The sequence below is a fragment of the Hirundo rustica genome, chromosome 8, assembly GCF_015227805.2.
Source record: "Hirundo rustica isolate bHirRus1 chromosome 8, bHirRus1.pri.v3, whole genome shotgun sequence".
Lineage (NCBI taxonomy): Eukaryota > Metazoa > Chordata > Aves > Passeriformes > Hirundinidae > Hirundo > Hirundo rustica.
In genome coordinates, this window is record NC_053457.1 from 18,545,308 (window position 1) to 18,566,409 (window position 21,102).

Here is a 21,102-nt window from a genome sequence, read left to right on the forward strand (position 1 = left end):
ACTCTACACTGAAACTTCATTATTTTATTTAGAAAAGTGGGAACATCCAAGTGGCTGAAGCCATGGGAGGACAAACACTATTTCCAAGAGCAGATCAGTCTGTTGGTTAGTCTAGTCTTGTACCTTTCCCTGAAGTCAGACTTTGGAGGGAGAAACAGTAGTCATCATCTTTGATTTAAATACACAGTAACTTACTGTCCATTTGGTCAATACATTCCTTACACATATTAGTTAAACATCATTAGTATGCCTAAAAAAATCAGAAAATACAGGCTTTACTATATTACCAAAGTCTCTTTAAACAGAAGCATGACCTTTGAGAAATGTTTTATATTGTCCATTGTCACTGACAAATGTAACTTTAAACCTGAAAGTGAAGTATGAAAGCCATATATCATACAATTAAATTTCTTCTTAATATAAGAATGTATTCAGATACTAAGCCCATTACCCACTTACTGCAATACCCTAGAAAGAAATTCTGCACCCAAAACAGTAATGAGCACAATTTGACTTTTTTTTTTAAAAAAAAAAAAAAAAATCAGTCAGGAACCAAGCTGAGTATTTAATATAGTTTGCATTTGTGAAGCACAATATGTTTTGTATTTTATACAGCTAAGAATCCCTTACAGATTATTCTAATTTGCTAAATTGACGCATTCAGTATTGCTTTTCTGATCTAACTTTGTATGGTCTATATGGGTGGATTTAATTGGTATGTCCTAACAGATGAAATACATGCAGTTAGTACCACAAGCCTCCGTAAGTAAATTAAGACTGATGTAGACAATTACACACTTGAGTTTAAAATGAAAGGTGTACTTGGTGAGTGGGAGAAAATATATCTTCATTTGTGTCCAGGCTTTGTCACTTTAAAGAGCAGTAAGAATGCTTTAAGAAAGTATCTTTCAGGAAAGGTAGTGTTTAATCCTTTTTTAATTTATACCTTTGAAACATGGAGAGATTCAGTAACTCAGATACATCAAAGAACGCTAGCACAAGAAAACTGATCTATGAAAACCAATTTAACTTAACACGATTTTTTTCTTTATGAATCAATTGCTTTGTACACCGACAGTCAAAACCTCAACTGCCTGGGTATCACTTGAGACAAGAAAAGAAGCTGCTTTCCCAGCCTTGCCTCTGTGCACCTGACAGCAATAGAAGCCAAACAACTGTACTCCACAAACTACACAGAATACACAAGAAAACACAGATATGGTACTGATCTCCCATATTATGACATGTAATCCCTTCCTTGAGGCAGCAGGCAGGTACATACTGACAACTGGTATGGGCAGAGTGTACTTAAGACTGAGAAGGTTTATTCTGACTCCAGGCTATTACCTTATACTGACACCATAATGCAACATATTAACTACATATAAGCAGAAAAAATTCAATTTTATACTTATGCTTGGCATTTTAGTACATGTAAAGGAAGAGTTTTAATAATATAAACAAAATCTTGATACTTTGCGGTTTCCATATCTGCAAAGCTTGAGAATAATACAAACAAACAAACAAAGCAGTTTTCTTGTTGAGGAAAAAAGAAAAAAAAAATATTTCCTACACATTTTATAGGCACTCAAGGTTACTGATGTTTTATGCTTGTAGGTAAAAGAAGTTGAAAAACAGGTTAATTTTCATCTTTTCCACAGTCTTCAAAAAAACTGTGCCATAACCTAATGTGCTGATTTTGGGTGAAGTAGAGTTCATTTTCTTCCCAGTGGCTGGTATGGGGCTGTGTTTTGGATTTGTGCTGAGCACAGGGCTGATAACACAGATGATGTTGTCATTGCTGAGCAGGGCTCACACACAGCCAAGGCCCCCTCGTGCTGTCAGGCTGGTGAGGAGGCTGGGGGGAGACACAGCCAGGACAGGTCACCCCAGGGACCAAAGGGACGTTCCAGACCAGCGGGCAGCATGCTCAGGACATAAAGCGGGGGAACAAGGAGGAAGGGGGGAACAAGGAGGAAGGGGGGAACATCTGCAGTGATGGAGTTTGTCTTCCCAAGTTGCTTATCCAAGAAGGGGCTCTGCTCTCCTGGGGATGGCTGAACACCTGCCTCCCCATAGGAAGGAGTGAATTAATTCCTTGCTCTGCTTTGCCTGCATGTGTGGTTTTCGCCTTCTCTATTAAACTGCCTTTATCACAGCCCAGCTTTTTACCCTTTTGATTCTCCCCTGGTGGGAGACTGAGTGAGTGGCTGTGTGGAGCCTGGCTGGGGAAAACCACAACACCTGTGTATTCCACTGGGCAGGAGGGAAGAGGTTTTGATCCCACCAGCTCTGATTCTGAACACTTCTGGATGAAGACAGTCACTACTGAGTATGACAGACACTAATAATACACCTGTTGATGGGGATCAAGTCTCAGACATTCCAGAACCATCCTAGAGCCTGATTACCTAAGTCTCTGGGTTCAGCTGATAACAGCCAGTATGATGGACAGCTGGGAATGACAATACATTAATTTTCAGTGAATATTTGAATTACCTATAGGTGCATGACAGTATCCTATATACCTTACTCCTCATAACCCTGATGTTCCCTGGTATTGTCCACTATTCTAGCAAGCTATGAACTCACCTTAGGCATTGACCTTTCAGAACAGAAGATTTTGTTCCTCTGCATGTGTACACAACATGGCTCCAGAAACAGTAATTAGAGAAAGGCAAGACCCACACAAGAGAAAAAAACTGAAATTCCTGATATCCTAAGCTGATTCTGCATAGCTAAATTTTACTTCCTCATGTTCCATTGCTCACACCTTGCTTTGAGTGACTAAACAAACCTCTGGAAGTAGGAGGACAGGGAATAGTTGGCTGCTCTCCTGCCTGACATTTCCGAAAGACAACAGCTCCTGTTCTGACAGCAATCTCTTGTTCTAGAGATGCTCTGCAGTCATGCAGTTAGCTAATTATCATGCTTTAACAACATCAGTGTAGTTTCCCCTTGACACAGACCAATCTCTTGAAACCCCATCTTCAAAAAGTTTTAATGTTAAGGAAACTCATTTTCAGTCTCTAAGAGTGTAGGACTGAATTCATTGCCAAGCACAAGACTAGATGTTCAGAAGCATAAAGTAATCCTAAAGGACTTTCCTCTGCCTCTCTCGCGGGTAAAATATACCATAATCTCACCCATTCGTTTGCATTCAAAAGTAAAACTGACACGAAACAAGATATAAATGTAAGCAAATGACAGCATTTCTATAGCATTCTTAATATGTTTCTTAATTCACTACATTTTATTTTCTCATGGCATTTCCCATAATGAAGATTACCTGGGGGTGTCAGCATAAAAACATCAATGTGGACAGCTGCAGCTTAACAGCCACAATAACTGTAGCTATGAAATTTTTAAGAGATGTAGTGTTTTGGTAGCAATTACAGTTATTGATATTTCTAAAATTCATTTAGGCTTTTATTGTAACTTCAGTAACCAAAAGAAATGTAGTCTATGATATGACTTTGCTAAGGATAAATTGTCACAATCTTAACGTTATTAAAAAACGCTTTTAAAAAAACGTTTTTGAATGAATTTAAACTGTGAGTCATATTAAAACTTTCAATCAAAATAAATTACTCTTGATGAAAACACTGAATTAAAAATGATTTAATATTGGTCTACTTTACATGTGAAGAATACAGTTTTACTCAATAAAACAGTAAATATTTTACTGATTAAGAACAATTAATTTTTGTTAATGCATCCAATAGAAAATGTACTTCTTTTTGACCCTTTGGACATTGTTCAGATTAGCCTCTTGCTGAAATTTCTATTCAAGAGCAATAAACTATGCTTTAATTTTGAAAAGCAACATCCTGGGATTGCAAACCTATTGCCTTATGTCAGTTCCTGATCTGCCTTTGTAACCTGGATGTGAAAGTGAAGTTGGGCTCTTCCTATATGAGTTTTTCTACAACCGAGAGCACTTCTGCTACCAGAAGATACCTCTTCCTCCACAGCAACTCATGCTCTCACCACAGGAGAGATGGTATTTATACCTCTAGTTCCTGATTCTTTCTCTGACACAGCATCCTTTAAATCCATAAGATTTTATATTTCCATACAAGTGCAAAATTGGAGCTTCCCAAGCATTAACCAAGTTCCTGTGCTAGGGTTTATCACTATCATCAATCACCCTTCACTGACAGTTCTAATATATGTTCTTCCTTTCACTCTAGAGAAGCTGTTTTCAAGTTCCACGATTTTCTAGAGGACTATGTAACTACCTGAAGCATATTGAGTAAAGGTAACTAGTTAAAAGCACACATACGATCAACAAACTGAAGTTTACCACGTGAAGCTCAACCCCTATACTAGAAAAGAGATAACATGCCTGTGACCACCAACACATAGGTTATACAAATTTCATAAATCACAGATTAGTGTAAGTGATCCACAAATAAGAACCTGTAACAAGAAAAATTCAACAGCAAAGTTCTTGTAATTAAGCTCCATGTCTGAATCCTTCTGGAAGGCTATCTGTGATGCTTCTGACTACTTCATTTCCCTTTCTTCAACACACTCCCTAGCAGTCTATAACAGACATTGTCCTTTGCATGTTTAACATACTAATTTATTCATATTACTAATAAAAATGTCTAGGACTAACCTTAGTCTCTGTTTATAATAGTCCACATCTCCATCATCTCTCCATCGTCTCACTTTGTGCTTCCCTGGTGTATGCTCTTCTTCCTCAGAGCTTGGAACGAAGTCAGCATCATTTTCAGCATCTTTAAAACCCTTCCTCACCAAATGTTTTCTTTTTCTTGATAAACTCTTAAGTTCATAATCAGAATCATTCTCAGCAAGAGAAGATGCCTGTTCTTCTTCCTCTTCTGCTGCTTCTGGATCAAAGAGCTCCTCATCAGGTACATACTCAGATTCCCCACTATCATCCTCTTGTCCATGCCTGAACTTCTTGGCCTCAAGATATTTCTTTTCCTTTGGAATCCTGGCCTTTGAATGAATCTGAAGGGCATGCTTCTGAAGCTCTCTCAAGTGTTTTTTTAAGCGTTTATCTGTTTTTGAGAGGGCTTTACCATGTTTTTCCTTTGTGGCAGCTGCAGGAGCCACACACTGAACATTTTTGGCTTGTGCTTTCTTCTTTGCTCCTTTGCGACGGGTTAACTTCCTTCTTTCAGATGACAGTTTAGCTTGGTCTGCTAAGTACTTCTCAAAATCAGATGCTTCGTTTAGTCTTAACTGTCGTGCCTTCCTCTCTGGCTTCTGAGGTATTTTAGTTCCAAACGGAGTCATCTGACCAGTTCGAATGAGCTCTGCCCACTCTGTTTCCTGAGCAGGCATAAGCATACTGCCAAGGGATGACGGGCCAGGTTCTAAACAAAAGTGAGAACATACAGCGTGCCTTTAACACCTTCTCTATAATCAAAACACAGGAACAAGGGTGTTACACTTCCCAATGATACATGAAGTCTAATGTATCACCTATGCAGTCAATTCCACCCATGTCACCATGTTCAGTACAAGAAACCACTGTGTTCCCATCTGCAGCAACATTGCATATTTCAATTTTATTATTTTTCAGTCCTACTCATAAGCTCAAAATTTAACATATTGATCACCACACCAGAACAGACAAAAATCTCACAAAACATGGACTGTCCCACCATATGCTTCAAACCTTCCCCCCCCACCCAAAAAACCCCCCAAAAAACAGTAAAACAAAGCCAAAAAACTTAAAACCTGTCCTACTAGCCTACAATACTAACATGGAGATGATGGTTTTTAAAGTCAGATTGGCTGCACAGAACTCTGCCATAAAAGAGCACTTTAAGGTGCACTTACAGTTACTATACACAAACTGTAACTGGTGTTTGAACCCAAAGAGAAAGAAAAGCTCCTGAATTCAGCAAGCTGAAGGGGAATTCTGGCCTGAAATCTATTATTAGGGCCCAGAATTTCAATCTAAGTCTATCAGAATTGCTAGCACAATGTCCCATTTTAAAGCACTTATCCATCATATGTTTAGTGAGTAACGACAGTGCATCAGGCATGAAAACCCTTCCATCTCCACCCCTTCCTACTGGAACTGCTCCACTTCTGTTGAGCTCCACTCACTTCTTAGTTACATTTCAACACACTGGGTGCCTGATTTTTGCTGCATGAGCTCTCCAAAGAAAATAGGATTTGAGATGCTTTTCTACTGAGGAAAGTTAACTGAGGCTTTGACTCCTTTAAGTGTTGTTCATTGGGAGAGAAGCATGAGCTCTGCAAGATGGGAACCTATTCCAGCCCCACATGCAAGAATCAAAGAGCACAAAGTTTTTCACCTCTGCAAATAACAATATAACCCAAAGGTGATGCACAGACACCAGTGGGACCCAAACTTGCCCAGCAGAATATTGCAGGTTACTGACTGTGGCCAAGCTTAGGTTGCAGACAGCAGAGAGAAAGAACACCTCATAAAACACTGAGGCAACATATACTCTGGAAGAAACCTTATCTTTAATTTTAAAAATCACACTGCAGCCTGAAAAGAAGCACTTCCCTTTTTCTAGTGATACTTCCCAACAGTAAGAAAAACCAATTTTGTTAATGCTGATTGATAGCATCCAGCATATGAAATGTAATTCAATCATGATGTTAGTCATCTTTATCAAATTAGCTGTGAAAAAAATGTTAGGATTTCCAATTTATTAAGCCAAATACTCTAATGTGCCTCAGCCATCCCTACACAGCTGAACATAGATTAACATCAATTTTTTAAAACTTCCCACATGAATATGCCAAGATTTGCAAATCTGCAGGTGTACGGAATAAGTGTTCTTAACTCTTTGAAAGCCGACCACTTAAATTTATTGCCTTACCTGCAAAAATCTTACAAAATAGCTTCAAACAAAAAAAAAGGTACTGCAAAGTAGAACAGAACTTTCAGCCTTCTTATACATACCTTCCTCTTCCTCATATTCAATCTCATTTGCTTCATCAGCAAACTCTGTTAAACCAAGTATTCCTTGAAGACGTTTTTGTTTTGCTTTAATCTTCTTCAGCTGTTGCTCCTTCAACAAGAATTATGTAAGCAATTTTATTTTTTATCTGCTCTATAAATTTGCTAACCTTTTAAGCAACACTTAAATCAATATATTTGCAGTACTTTCAAACAGAATCTCATATTCAAATATTTACAGTATCACACAAGGAAAGAAAAAAGTGCAAAACAAGTGTCACCACAATACCTGTAGGGCTCCAACCCACAGGAGACACAATTTTGTGGGTATGATTCTTTCACCCCATGTGTAAGATCAGGCTGTTCACACACACAAAATTCATGTGTACACTGCATTTTTATGTACATTTCTTAAGGCTATTTTATGCGTTGATTCTAGTGAAGGAAACCCATCAAAGCAGACTGCAGAGATACAGAGAACACCAAGAGATTTGCTCATGACTGCAAGACTGGGTTCACGATTACTAAGCCACAAATAACAGCTGTAAGATTTACTAAGATTTATTCATCATCCCAGAAGTTTTGGAATGTTTTGTTACAAAGGAACTGAAATTGTAAATCAGTCCAACATCCTGATAGGTGTTTGTCCACGGCTAGTTCAGGAGTGGTCACAGCTAATTTAACAGCAAAAAATAAAAAGTGAAATAACTTCAAAAGATCAATGTAAAAAAGATTATGTAAGAAGTATAGTTTATTACTGCTATGAAATTCATTCTTAGTTAATAATTCCTCTGCTACACCTTTTTTCTGACTGTAATATCCTCAGCAGTATATCTAATTGTGATGGCATGATTCCTTGACTTTGCTAACTTTGATTTGTGAAACAAAACATTACAATCAGTAAAACAAAGTCACAAGCAATGTAACCCTCACATTTGTAACTCTATGCTTTGAAAGTACTTCCTTACTCAGAAAGGCATACACTTCAGTAAAAAAACAAATCCATTGCAAAATTCAGGTTATTAGGACCATTTTTTATGGCTTATGATTTTCAGAAGATTTTTTTCTTTCATTCAAAGATGCTTAACAACAAACTTGCAGGTAAGTCTGAACTTCCCCTGAACTAACATGTGTGTAAGCAGTATGAAAACATGCAGAATAGTGATCATTCTTTAATAGCTAGTCTGGTTTAACACACTTCTTCCTACTACTTCCAGCTACTTTTATCTAGTCCTTTGCCACCGCTCTGTACAGTCTCCATCACTCTCTTAATCGGCTACATTATGAGCACAGTATTATCTGGGCTGCTGAAATTAGCAAGGTTAAAAAACAAATGAATGAGTCAGTGGCAAATGACCTAAGACTGGCCTTCTGAGGGCAAAGGACAGTAAGTTTCACAGTCACGTTTATCATTAGAGAAAGTATTAGGGTCAATTTCCAGCAGACAGTGAGCTGATCAAGGTGCTACATTCCTGAGTAGCAGAAGTTTCTCTTTTCTCAAATCTCTTTCCTACTCACAGCTGTAAAGGTCTGTTGCCTACATTACCCTAATGCCAGCTGGATTGCTCTAAAGCTCCCTCAACTCACTGCTCTGGCAGAAAAAAGCTGCAGCAGTTTCTGACAAATCAATGAGCTAAAGAGGCTCACTAAAGAGAGAAACTGCATACTGACAAGATACAGATAATGAAAGAGGCTTAAGAAAAGGAACACAGGGAAGGAATAACCATGAGACCTGAGATTTAGTTAAACTACTGAATCATGCCCCAACAAGGCTTTGTCAATTCTCCAAATACTACTGTGAGGGCTTTAATTAAGCTAATGCAAATCAATCTGAACAGGTCCTGGAACTTCAGTTTTTTATCTTGTTCCAAAACTTAAAATAAAAAAATTCAGCACTCTAAATTAGTATGAAACCATTTTAAAGGAAAGGAACAGACATTCTAGACTGACTCTGAACAATATAATTAAGAATTATATCACAAAAACCAAACTTTAAGACAAATACAAACTAAGTATTGTAAACAGGAAATTACTGTAATCCAATTACCTTGTTATATTTTTGCCGTTTTACAGAATCTAGTTTTCTGTTAATATTTTTGTTGTCAGCAGCTTGAGGTGAAAGTTCCTCAATAATTTTATTTATATGTCTCAGAGATGTTGTACATGATCTGAAAAAATAGTAAAGTTGCAATAAACTGGTAAATTCTAGAAAGAAAAACAGCACATTCTCGATTCAGACTATTTGAAAATTCCAGGAGATTTAATGTAAGACTTAGAAAGGTCTCAAGGTAAGGTTCCGAATAAGCATAATATATTTAAACAACACTGTAAATACTAAACACTTTTAAAAAGTTGTACATCATAAAACATTTTTAAACTAAATTTTGCTAAGAGTAGAATTCTAGAACATAAATTTAACAACCACTGTAATATTTAGTACTCAAGAGTTACAAGTCTGATGATGACAAGAAAGAGTGGTTGTTTTCATTATTCAAGGTAAACAAAACAAACTAAAAATCTAAATGGGAAGCACCGCGTTTTCATTTTCTAAAATGGTTTTAATGATCTGATGCAATTATATAAGGAAATTCACTTGAAAGGAAGAAGGAACTGCCCCACCATCAAAAGCAACAAATCTAGGTTCGTTAATTCATGTATCAGAATACTTCATAAGGATACATAAATTAAAATCTCAAAGCATCATGAAAAAAGTCAAAGACAACTGTTCACAAGACCTGCAAAGCAGATCTATTATTATTCCCTCTGCGTGCAAAAAAAAGCACTAAGGAAGCCTCAACTGTTGCCAGGGAGGAAATCTTTGGGCCACGTTTACTTCCAGCTCTAATCTGAATTCTACCACTGTTATCCTTCCTAGGAGATATATTCTACCAGCTCCCCAGCAATCACTGCCATCCTCACTTCCCCGTTCTCTTTTAACATTTAAAAAAACCACCATTAATACAAGACAATGAAACATACACAGGTAGAATAATTTACTTACACTAGTGAACTACAGTAACTCTACAATGAGACTAGAAACAGAAAGGGAGATCAAAATCTGAAAGGTTACTGGCTCCTATTCCTCAAAGTCTTCTCCTATCAATAGTATCAATATTAAGCATTTGATTCTTTTAAGGTGTCATTAAGCACTTCTTACAAACACTTGTGATGAGGCTGTTTTGGTTGTAGGACATTTAGGAGATGGAGTAATCCAAGTAACAGAAGGAACATAACTCAAAGTGGATGACCACACGAAACATACAGAATTGAGGAAGTGTGTTTTTCTGACTGTATCTTTGAATAACAGAGTATAACGCCATTCTCCACTGCCCAGAAAACAGCTGCATCTTGGTGAGGTAGGAGACAAAGCAGAAAAAGGAGATGCACTCTACTCTGCTGCCTTGATGCATAACTACATTAATCAAATAAGAGCAGTGAAGCATTGTCTGATGTGAAAAATATTTTCTTCATTTTTAAAAGGTGAGTGGCTCCAAAGAGCACATGTGATCAAGTACTTTCAAAACATCTTATCCTCTTTAAGATTTTAAAAACATGAGATACCAAGTCTCACTAGACTGTCAGTAGCAGAAAGCAACAGTAAGAAAAAACACAATTTACCTTAAATCCTCCAGTACTGATTCATATTCTTTTGATGCATTAGCTATTTTTGCTGCTTTATTTGCTTCGTTAATTGCATTATCCACTTGCTGAAGAACTCCTTGCTCCAGCACGTCCTGGTCATAGACATCAACTCCTAAATCTTTGAGCTCAGCAGCATGCGCACTACATGAGACAGACTGAATCTGCTGCCTGTCGATCTGTAAAAGGGGATGTCCTCTTCTGGCCACCTCCAGAGGAACAGCCATGGAAGTGGAAGCCTGGCAGTCAGAGCTGGGAATTCCGGTACTATTACCCACTCCATTGTCACAAATGCCATTTTCCTGTTCAGTTCCCAAGTCCTTGTCATTATGCAGGCAATCACTGCTTGAAGTAGTGGCAGACTCTTGTTCTTGGACACTGTCCGGCAGGTGAGCCTTGTGTGTCAGCATCCTCTGCTCGAAGGCAACAAAGGAGAAACACATTATCATAAGGACATCCACACATACAAAGCTCCTCATGAAGACTGTGCCCCTGAAAAAAGTAAGCAAACCAATAAGCATGTTTATAAAATCTTGTTTCAAAACACCTGGTAGACTACTTCACCATCAGTCCTCTTGCAGAGGCATCTCCACACCAACTTCCACAATCAAAAGAGTGGCCAAGACCTCTCAGAGACAACTACGTCTAACCCTCCCAGAAAACGCTGATATAAAGACAAATAAGACAACACATAAAAATTACTCTCCTTGCCAGACAGTGAACTCAGTCTTGTGTGTAAATGGTCATGCTCCAGAAGACTGTGACATAAGAAAAACATATGCAACTTAACATACCCAAACCCCAAAAATACAACTTTTGGAAACAAGTTAAGACTTGCCTTTGAAAGCACTAATGAGTGTAGTTGGCCGTAAGCTTTAGTTTGACAATTCAGCTTCAAAGCGGAGCATAAACCACCTCAGTTCTCAGGAAATGAATGCTGACTTACTTACAAAGGCAAGCCTGGAGTTGGTATGTTCACCAGCCTCTCCCAGCACGGCAGCCCATGGATCTCAGTCCCATCTCACGCATTTCTCCCACCCGCTCGGAACATGCCTGCATGGGGCTTGGTCCTGCATTCAAGCAACAGGTACCACACCACACCCGACCCGCCCCTCCAAGGAACCCCGGGGCCCTCCGCTCCGCCCGCACCGAGCGGTGCTCGGGCAGAACTGGAGCTTCACCCACCTCTGTGTGAGAGCGAGCGCTGGGCTGCTAAGGGGCCGCCGGGCGAAGGTTGTCTCCGCTGCGGCAGGAGGCAAAGCGCGGCTGGGACGGGACACGCGGGGCTCCGGCTCCCACCGGGGAGTGCCCGAGCTGCGGCCCCGCAGAGCAGCAGGAGCGGCACCGCCGGGCTGGGCCGGGCCGGGCCGCACTGCTGCCACCGGGCAGTGCCCGAGCCGCGGCCCCGCAGAGCAGCGGGAGCGGCACCGCCGGGCTGGGCCGGGCCGCACTGCTCCCACCGGGCAGTGCCCGAACTGCGGCCCCGCAGAGCAGCCGGAGCGGCACCGCCGGGCCGGGCCGGGCCGCACTGCTGCCACCGGGCAGTGCCCGAGCCGCGGCCCCGCAGAGCAGCGGGAGCGGCACCGCCGGGCCGGGCCGGGCCGGGCCGCACTGCTGCCACCGGCACGGCTCCGGCAGTGCGCCTGCACGGCACACGCCGCGCCCCGCGTCACTTCCGCAGCGGCGGGGCAGCGCGGCGCCTGCGCGGAGGGGCCGGTGCTGTCAGGGCCTGCCCGGGGCTGCGCTGGTGGCAGGAGCAGGTGTGACATCTGTCCCGGGGGTCCTGCCGCTTACTCTGCATGTTTGCCCCATCCTTCTGACTCCCGATTTCAGCGTCGTGAAACTCCCGCATCCAGCTCCCCCTCCTTTGTGCTGCAGAACTGAGTTTACTTGCTGGCAGCATTGGTCAAGCTGTGAGAGGATAAATAACGGCAGAACACATAGATATTAATGAATAATTCCCAAAAATGTTAATGGCTTTTTCCCCCGGCTTTATTCTGAACTACAATTTCAGGTCCTTGACTGAAGATGTTCTTTCTTTTCCATTACCTTATTCCTGTCTTGTAATGTCTATGAGTCTCAGGGAAACACAGAATGGGTTCTCTAAAACCAAGAGACATGGAAAGGTCATCAAGCAAATAAAGCAGTGCTATGTTGATAAACTCTTGTTTGTTTCCTTTGCTCTGAAAGACATTATTACTGCAAGCACCCTTTAGTGATTACAATGAGGAAGCTTTTTAAAATCTTTGTTGCTGTGTTCTAAGTAGAAGGAATGATGTTTTGTAACTGCTGAAACAATTTAAAATGTGAAGTGCAAAGTCTTACAGCAGACTGAGAAAAGCAGCAACCAGGGATATTTAAGGACAGAGCAATGTCAAGCTGCTGTCAAAACTAAACTCTGGCATGAATGGGTAGGTTCAGTTTTCCAGAGTGATTGGTGATGGTCAAAAGATAAGTTGTCCTGGAAGCAGAAAAAAGGGCTTTGTATTATTAGGTAGGAGAGAAGTTTTCAAATGACAGGCTGCTTCTTTCCTAAGCACAGGAGAAGAATGAAGATTTCCCTACATGTTAGCAGGCTTCTATGGGTTGAGCGATCACTAATGTCAGAGATGGTCACTACTAAGATCAGAAGAAGGCCTATAGTCAAACATTAAATATTTTTGTGTCAAAGCAGGTATTTGCAAAACAGGATAAACACATCACAGGGATGCACCCAGAATAACCAGCAACAACCTACCAACAACCTGAGTGCTGGTTCTTAGCAGGAGATGATCCTCTCAAACCCCTTGTGCTTGACAGCCTGGTTGTGCTGTAAAAGGTGTGACCTGCTGGCAGCTGGCCAAATCTTCATTCTTGCTTTCAAGCAGGCCTATCCTCCACAGATTTTAGTATGTGTTTTGCCAAACTGCAGGCTAAGGAAGGACTTTGTGACAGAATATATTTATGGATTTTGTTCTGAGGAAATACTGTATGTGGACTATGACTAATCACAATGGAGCAACCACACAGAAAGGCTTGGACTGACTGTCTAAGAAAAAACTAATCAAAACCACTACATTTTCAGAGTTAAGTGACCATGGGTTTTGAGCATCTTCGAGCTCTCATGACACCAGTGTTTACATGACCTGAGATGGCTGAGCCTCAGGTGTGTGACTCCCACTTTTCTTAGTGGAGCAATCCCAGGGGATGCAGTGCTTTGCTAAATAATTAATGATGTTCCTTTGTCCCAAAGTGCTTAGGTCTAAGAGTTTCATTTATTCATAGAACTTAAGCCCAGATTGGACCATTAGATCATTCTTTCTGACCTCCTGTGTGACACTAAAAATACTCACTCAGTAACTTCTACATCAGGCCTGAGTCTTGGAGATGAGGTGGCACAGATGGCTTGGCAGGATATCACATTTTGATTTATATACACTGAGCAGTAGAAAATCCACGACATGACTTGGTAGATTGTTCCAGTGGCTGATTCTTCTAGCTATCTTTCATGTAGCCTGAAACACACTACCTTTTAAAAAAATGTCATGCACTTAGAAGAGAGACTGATCTGTTAAACACAGAGGAAGGAAATACTTCAGAATTTTAGAATAAGCCACCACTTTGTAAAATCGTGAGGCTGGATTTCAGTAGAATAAACTTTCCCTTACCTGCTTAGACTTCTGAAATGGGATGGACACCAGAGGTTTCACCTAAAACTTCCCTAAGAGGTCATGTGCTTTCCTGTGCTATGGCTGTTCCTAGAAATACTGCTTTTGTGGCTGAACTGATCAGCTGGCTATGCTTGTCCTGCCTGAGGCCAACGTAGAAGCCGAAAATCCCAACATTATTCTAGAGGGGTCAGTTAGTCAGGTATGGAGTATCCTAGTGCCCACAGGCAGTACTGTTCTGCTAAAAAACAGATGGCAGTAGCAGATTTTAATGCATACAGTTTCGCTTCTCTATTTTTCAATCCTTTCCTGATGAAGTATCAACTGTGGGTCTGAGCCAACACCCTAGGAGATTTCTGTGCTGGTGGTGAAAATGCTATACACTGAGGCACACAGATACTTAAAAAAAAATGCCAAAACTGTGAAGTTGTGATGAGAATAGATAATAAATGATTTAAGGGCTGCATTACTTCTCAGGAGGGCACAGAATTGCCGGCAGCATTGGCAGAAATGGGAATTCCATCCACAGTAATAAAGCATCTGTATCTCTTTGTACCAACGAGTTGAGTGGCAAGTATCTCTCAGAGCCGTGGCAGTGTAATAAAGCTAATATATCAACCTAAGAGAGATGCTAAGCTCTTTGAAAATAATTGTGTAGTTGGCAAGCAATAACTGTTACTCTTTATATTGCAGAGAAATAAATTTTTTTTCCTTCCCTCACTCTCCCTGCTGTGGTGCATTTAAGAAATTAAATGCAGAAATCTACTCCTAATGCCCTACTAGGTTGGAAAACTAATGACTGCAAATGGGAGCAAATTCCAGAAGTGAAGGTTTCTCCCACGGCTTCTCTGTGGTTAGATTGCTCACCTTTTGTATTTCCCACAAATATTGCTAGACAACAGCTCACATGTAAGGAAATTCTTGATAATACAATTTTTTTTTTCGGAAAGTTCTGTGACTGTGGTTATTTGGGCTGTATTTTTCTCCAAAGGAATTAAAAAATGACTTTCCAGGTGAATCTCCTGCAGCTCATTAAGGCCTTTTTCTGAGCTTGCAGCCTGATCGTTGCTTCACGTGTGTCTTTGCTACATATCTTTCGTAGGTGTGTGTGTGCAATGTTTTAAGCCCTGCGTAAAAAGGACAAAACAATTATAGACATTTTAAGAACTCAGTAAGCATGTAATAAGCTGTTGGCATCAATCTCCTGCAGGCAAAGAGCGAAGACAAACCGGGGCGTTTACTATCTTTTCAAAGCAGCCTTTCACATTTTGTATACTTGTATATATATATTGTATATTTGTATACTTGTATATATATAGTTGTTCTCTGAAAAGCTTAGGACAAGGCTGTGGCTCTTGCATCCCAGAACCAGGATCTTCCTCTGCTGTCATACGCAGGTAGCCAAAGGCTGCTGCTTTTCACCGGCTGTCGACTTGTGTAGGTCTCCTTGCAATGACTACTAGCCCCTGTGAGGATCCCTAGAGCTCGCTGGCAGAATCTTGCCCGGACCGTGTTTGAACTGTCGATGGTGCCAGGAAGAGAAGCATAATAAATATTTGAGTACTTGAAAATCTTTCGCCTCCTCAAGGACTGGGCTGTCAGAAACCCGGTGGTGGCCGTCTGCCGGCTTTAACACTAGAGGGAGGCATCGCCTAAAAGAAATCGCAAGTGCTTCCAAAATAGCACAATTTAAAACGATTTATACGTCTTGGAAGGGAACAAACCACTGATTTCTTTTTAAAGCCTCTGTTTTTATTGGAATACATTATGGGAGGCCTCGTTTGTTGCTGGGGACGCTCTTGGGCAGAGTGAAATCCAACCCTCCTGATGAGGCGGGCAGATTGAGCCCGCGCTGCTCCGCTTTGTCTTAGCGGGGCTCTCCTGGGACAGCGCTTTGCTCCAGGCCTGGAGGTAGTGCAGCCTCTATAAATAGCCCGCTGCTGAGCTCTTGTGGGACCAGATTTGGAAGGGTGTGCCAAAGGATAAAGAATTGTGTTGTTTTAGTTCAGACTGACGCACCCAAACCGATTTTGCTGTCTGGCCTCAGGGCAGAGGTCAGGAAGATGAAATGTCAGCGCTTCACTCTGTATTCACTTCTCCCTAATTTCAAGCCCATAAGCAAAGTGATAGGGATAGTAATGGTGGTGGCTGTGTGGGAATGATTGCTGTCCCTGAAGAGGTTTTCCCTCTCCCTCTTTACTCCCTTAGCTTGTCCCATTGCAGCATGGCTCCTGTGCCATAAAAAGGGAGGCAGTACGCAGCTCTCTGGTTCATGGCACACTTCAATGCCTGTAAACTGCATTTTTCTACATTGCACAAAAAGACCGTAGAAGAATGGGAATAGTTATCTGTGGGCTCCGCAGCAGTTGGCAGTAACTCAGAGTTGTACAAAGCATATATTGTACTGAGCTGAGAAGGAAAGTAGGGTAAAAGAAAGGACCCAGGAGCTCTGGGTATCCTCCCCAAATCTTTCAATGAGTCCTGTTCACTGGAGATGCCTGTTTACTCTCTAGAGTTTTATCTGCCTTGACTCAGTTGGTGAACAGAACTGCAGCTCACAGGCAAAGGTGGAAAAAGTGGTCTGAGGTAGTCTTTTCCAATCAGGCAGAAGGGAATGAAACACTGCTGAAGGAGCAAGAGAGGCAGAGCTGAAATGTGCAGGTGGGGAGAGAAACAAATGTGAGAAGGAAATATGTAGATGGGGACCAGAGGAAAAACAATGGATGTGAAGGGTGAGGTAAGGCCTGTTTTGAAATCTGGGGACCAGAATTAATTGCTGAGCAGAACACTGTACAGATATAGGGGTGGCTGCTTTGAGTGAACTTAAATCTTTGCATTTTGAGGTGTAGCACACATGCTGATGAATTCAGGTACTCAAAGATCACCGAGATGGAGGTCTTGAGACACAGGTATATTGTCAGAAATTGCAAGCTACAGACACTTCAAATGGATGACAGGAATTAAAAAGAATAATAAAATGTGTAAATTACAGCTGTAAAGACTCTGTTTAGAGTCAATTAAGCTGTTCCATTAATTTATCCTTTAACAAGTTCCAGGCAGTGCCTCTCATCCTTTTGGCAACACTAAATGTCCTGAGTCTCTGCTAGAGTAGGACTCGGTACTCTGTTCCTTTTGCATCATGCTGCTCCATCTCAGCCTTCAACTGCTTCTAATAAAGGAACTTTCACAGTGTCTGCAGTTTCATTCTGTTGAATCCCTTGGATACCTCATCATCTGTGTTTCTCACCAAAGGCCTTGAGATATGGTTTGTTGAACAGCTAAAAGAAAATTGCATTGCAAAAGCCGCTGATGTAGTTCTTTTTGCCTTTCAGAACATAATCCAGCAGATTTGTAGTTATTATAGCAGATCCCTGTTTAGAGCAAGGAAGATTTCTCAAGGTGCTGTTTAAAACTTCCTGGTTTGTGCTGCAAATTGTTAATCAGTCCGTGACAGCATAAATAAAATTAGAGGGTTTAATTAAAACTAATGAATGAGTGAATGGAGAATTCACAGCATGTTTCACTTGTAGTGCACTGGTGCTGTGAATAATTAAAATGTCACAGAGTAGGAGATGTCTTAGTAAAACTGTTAGAGCTGCAAAAATAGAGGCCCCCAGATTTTGGAGGTTTCTGAAGATTTTCCTCTTTAAATTGTTAAAATACATTTATATAAATCAGGGGAAAATAAAAAAATTATATACAACTCTGATTTTTATTAGGATGGAGTCAAAGTTGGAAGCTTGGTGCCAAACAAATCCTACTGCATTTTGGATAGATTTGCATGTCTCTGAAGATCAAGCTATATTCATACCATATTAATCCTACAACCATATTACCCAGGGGATTATTTTCCTCTTTTGACTCATCTGTGACTCTATTCTTGCAAAGTAAACTTATTATTATAGGCTGTTAAATTGTTGTTACTTGTTAATGTTCCATCTACTGAAATCACAAACGTTCTTTTGATTTAAGCCCAAACCTGAACCACAGGCTGAACTGGATTTGCCTCTGGCTCTGATTTGGTTTATATGACGTGGTCAGATACCAGGCCAAGAAAATAATTTTAACTGGACTGTTTTAAATAGATCCAGAGGATATGAGGTGAGAATTAGGAAGATGAGATGAAAGAGCTGATCAGACTGTTGTAAAGCTTGGGATTACATACTAGACCCAGAGTATAAATTCTCAGAATAATATGAAAACATCTTTCATCTTTCTGCTTTACAGTGTTTGCTGTTGCCTGTGGTACAATGTGCTTTACCAGCCCTCTGTGACTTATTCTGAGGTTGGTGTTCTCCTTTGCATCTCTGGATCTTACCCAGATCTATTCTGCTGACCCTATGACATCTTCTGAGGCAAGGAGCCTGTTACACCATGAGATAGGCTCTGGATAAATGTTCTGGCTGCTGACTTTGCCGATGCAACAGTAATGCCCCCACAGCCTGCTTTCTGTGTCAGAATGACCCAGGGTGAGCATCAGTGAGGGACATTACTCAGTGTAGGAGTTTAACTGTGTGTGTTGGGAGGTTCAAAAGGTACCGTACCTCCATCAAATGCCTCTAGAGGCTGTGATCTAATGATAGGCACTACAGGATGCAAGTTAGGGGTGAAAAGATGAAAATCATCCAGGAGGTGTCTATGCTGTTGTATAGTCCTAGCTCTGTATAATGAAATTTCTTATGATGGCTGAATAAATATAGAGCATTTCCATCACTTAAGCCTGGTAGGTCAAGATGAGAGAACAGTGTAAGCTTCCAAGTGGCACTATGGAGTCTTCCATGTCCAGACTGGGTATACAATGCCTCACTGCTAACAATATACACAGTATACTCCCTCTCAATGCTTGGCTGCCTATTTAGCAGAACATCAGGCCAGATTATGACAATGGTTTCCCTGAGCCTTAAACATTTATAAAGGAAGAAGTAGACTTTGCCAGGAACTCAAATGATTTCCTAATGTTATATGAAATACCATTTAAAAGTATGGCACGATTCTAACCTGTTCATCATTGGCTTAATGCTTTGGCATGAAGAGTCATATGGAAAAAGGAGCCTCAAAAATCAAAAGAAAAGATCTTGAAGAATATGGTGGGGTTTTTACTTAAAGATTGCTTTTCCTGTATATGTTTTTGGGCTATTTTGTTCCAAAATTCAAATATTTTGGAAGCAGAACATTGAGAGACTAACTAAGAAAGAACTTATTTCTCCCTGCATATTACTATGAATGTGTTTGAGTTGAGGGAAATTATGCTAAAGAAAATGTGGGCCTTTCAATTATGCTTCAAATCCCAAATATCTGTACATTGTCAAAACAGAGCAGGTTGGTGGTTGTGGTTTTTTTTTTTGTTTTGTTTTTTTTTTTTTTTTTTTTTTGTGTTTTTTTTTTTTTTTTGTGTGTGTGTGTGTGTGTGTGTGTGTGTGTGTTTTTAATGGCTCAGACTATAGCATTAAGAGCCTTGGTTACTTGGTTTAAAAAAATAAAAATTAATAACCAACAATCTGAGTTAATTAGGTATGCTCAATTCCTCTCATAAATTATACTGATTTATGTGAGTTCTTCAACTTTAAAGGTTACATTAATAACTCACTACAATTTAACAGTAATCACAAGTGCAGTTGAGAAAATATCTTCCCACTGTTACTTTAAAATTCAGTTTCAATTAAAGTGTTTGGTACTATTTTTCAATCAACCAGGGCTTGGATCCTGCTCCTTGTGACATCACTGTAAATCTGGGGTGAGGTTTTTATGAAGTTAATGGCGTTACTCCAGATTTGCATAGATCTTGCCAAAAGCAAAATAGAGTCCATCAACTAAAGCATTCCTTTATCTTCAAAGGGAATTGGTTTCATCTGTAATAAAATATGTCAGGGCAGCCTAGGCTAAGCCTCATTATTTGACTTCACTGAGCTGCTTTGTGTGAATGTACTTTTTTAGATTTGAGCCTAAAAGGTTGAAATCCATAAGTAACCTTCCTAGACTACGCTAGAGCAGATCCAGGCTCTATAGAGCCTCTGTTAAGATTCTTTTCATTATGGCAGTATGAAGTTAAGGCTGCAAAAAGTTTGTTGGGCTTTTCATAAGAACACATGTAAAAACTTGTATTTCCTAAATTCCAGAGGCAGACAAATATGATCAGAATGTAGCTAGCAACAGGCGGGCATGAGGTGTTTGGGACCCTGTCCATGCTGGTCTGTTTATGCAAGGGATAGTTCTAATTGGCTATATTCTCTTGCTCTATATATCAAACAATTTTTTTCCCCAAATACAGATCAATCATTTTCCTTACTAGTTTATTTTCTTAGTTAGTTTTCAAGTGCTCAAGAGGTGGAACTTAAGATAAAGATTCCTCAATGAATAGTCCCATGTTTTTAACTTCAGTTTGTTGAGTTTAATGCTTGCTACAGTGTAGAATATATACAGTGTATACTTTTAGAATGTAGGAGCTCTGGCTTGTATTTTGCCACGTGGTTGGGCAGCAATACCTTTGGGTATCTACAAAAGGTACTGCTATGCTTTCCTTCAGGACACAGTAGGAACTGTGAGCCAATAAGTCCTGCAGTAAAATATTTGTCCTTGCTCCATCCATTCAGGATGTTGGCACACTTCTTCCCATTCTTATATCTTGCTGCATGAATAAGACAAAGAGTGGATCAAGAATTGGTTCACAGAGCCCAAGGATTTTTCTAGTGGAAGCTTTGCATCCTTTCCTTGTATTGGAATGTTGGCATGGTTCAGCTTTTCCCTCACGGGCAGGTAGGGTGTGTGATAGTCCTGGAAATGTCTGCGTATCAGTATCACTGTAGGGAGCGTGGTCCTCCCAGAGCTGCTGGGCGAGGGTAGATGGCTGTGCCATGCACCGCACCACCAGGCTGGAGAAAAGATGCCTAGGGGTAG

General features: G+C 40.5%; 1 protein-coding gene across 2 annotated transcripts in view; it reads right to left on the minus strand.

Annotated features, from left to right (window-relative positions):
• ERCC6 (ERCC excision repair 6, chromatin remodeling factor) overlaps positions 1-11,891 on the minus strand; it is a 40,136-nt gene extending 28,245 nt beyond the window's left edge. Inside the window, exons 1-5 of one of the 2 annotated variants that reach the window (XM_040071496.2) lie at positions 11,747-11,891; positions 10,541-10,974; positions 8,970-9,090; positions 6,926-7,034; positions 4,625-5,351 (exon numbers count right to left, since the gene is read on the minus strand). In XM_040071496.2, the coding sequence (XP_039927430.1) occupies positions 4,625-5,351; positions 6,926-7,034; positions 8,970-9,090; positions 10,541-10,971 (1,388 nt within the window). In that variant the 5' untranslated portion in view covers positions 10,972-10,974; positions 11,747-11,891. Of the gene's footprint in view, positions 1-4,624; positions 5,352-6,925; positions 7,035-8,969; positions 9,091-10,540; positions 11,054-11,746 lie in introns of both variants that reach the window. The other variant, XM_040071495.2, reaches the window with a different exon arrangement.
• Positions 11,892-21,102: the final 9,211 nt, after the last annotated feature.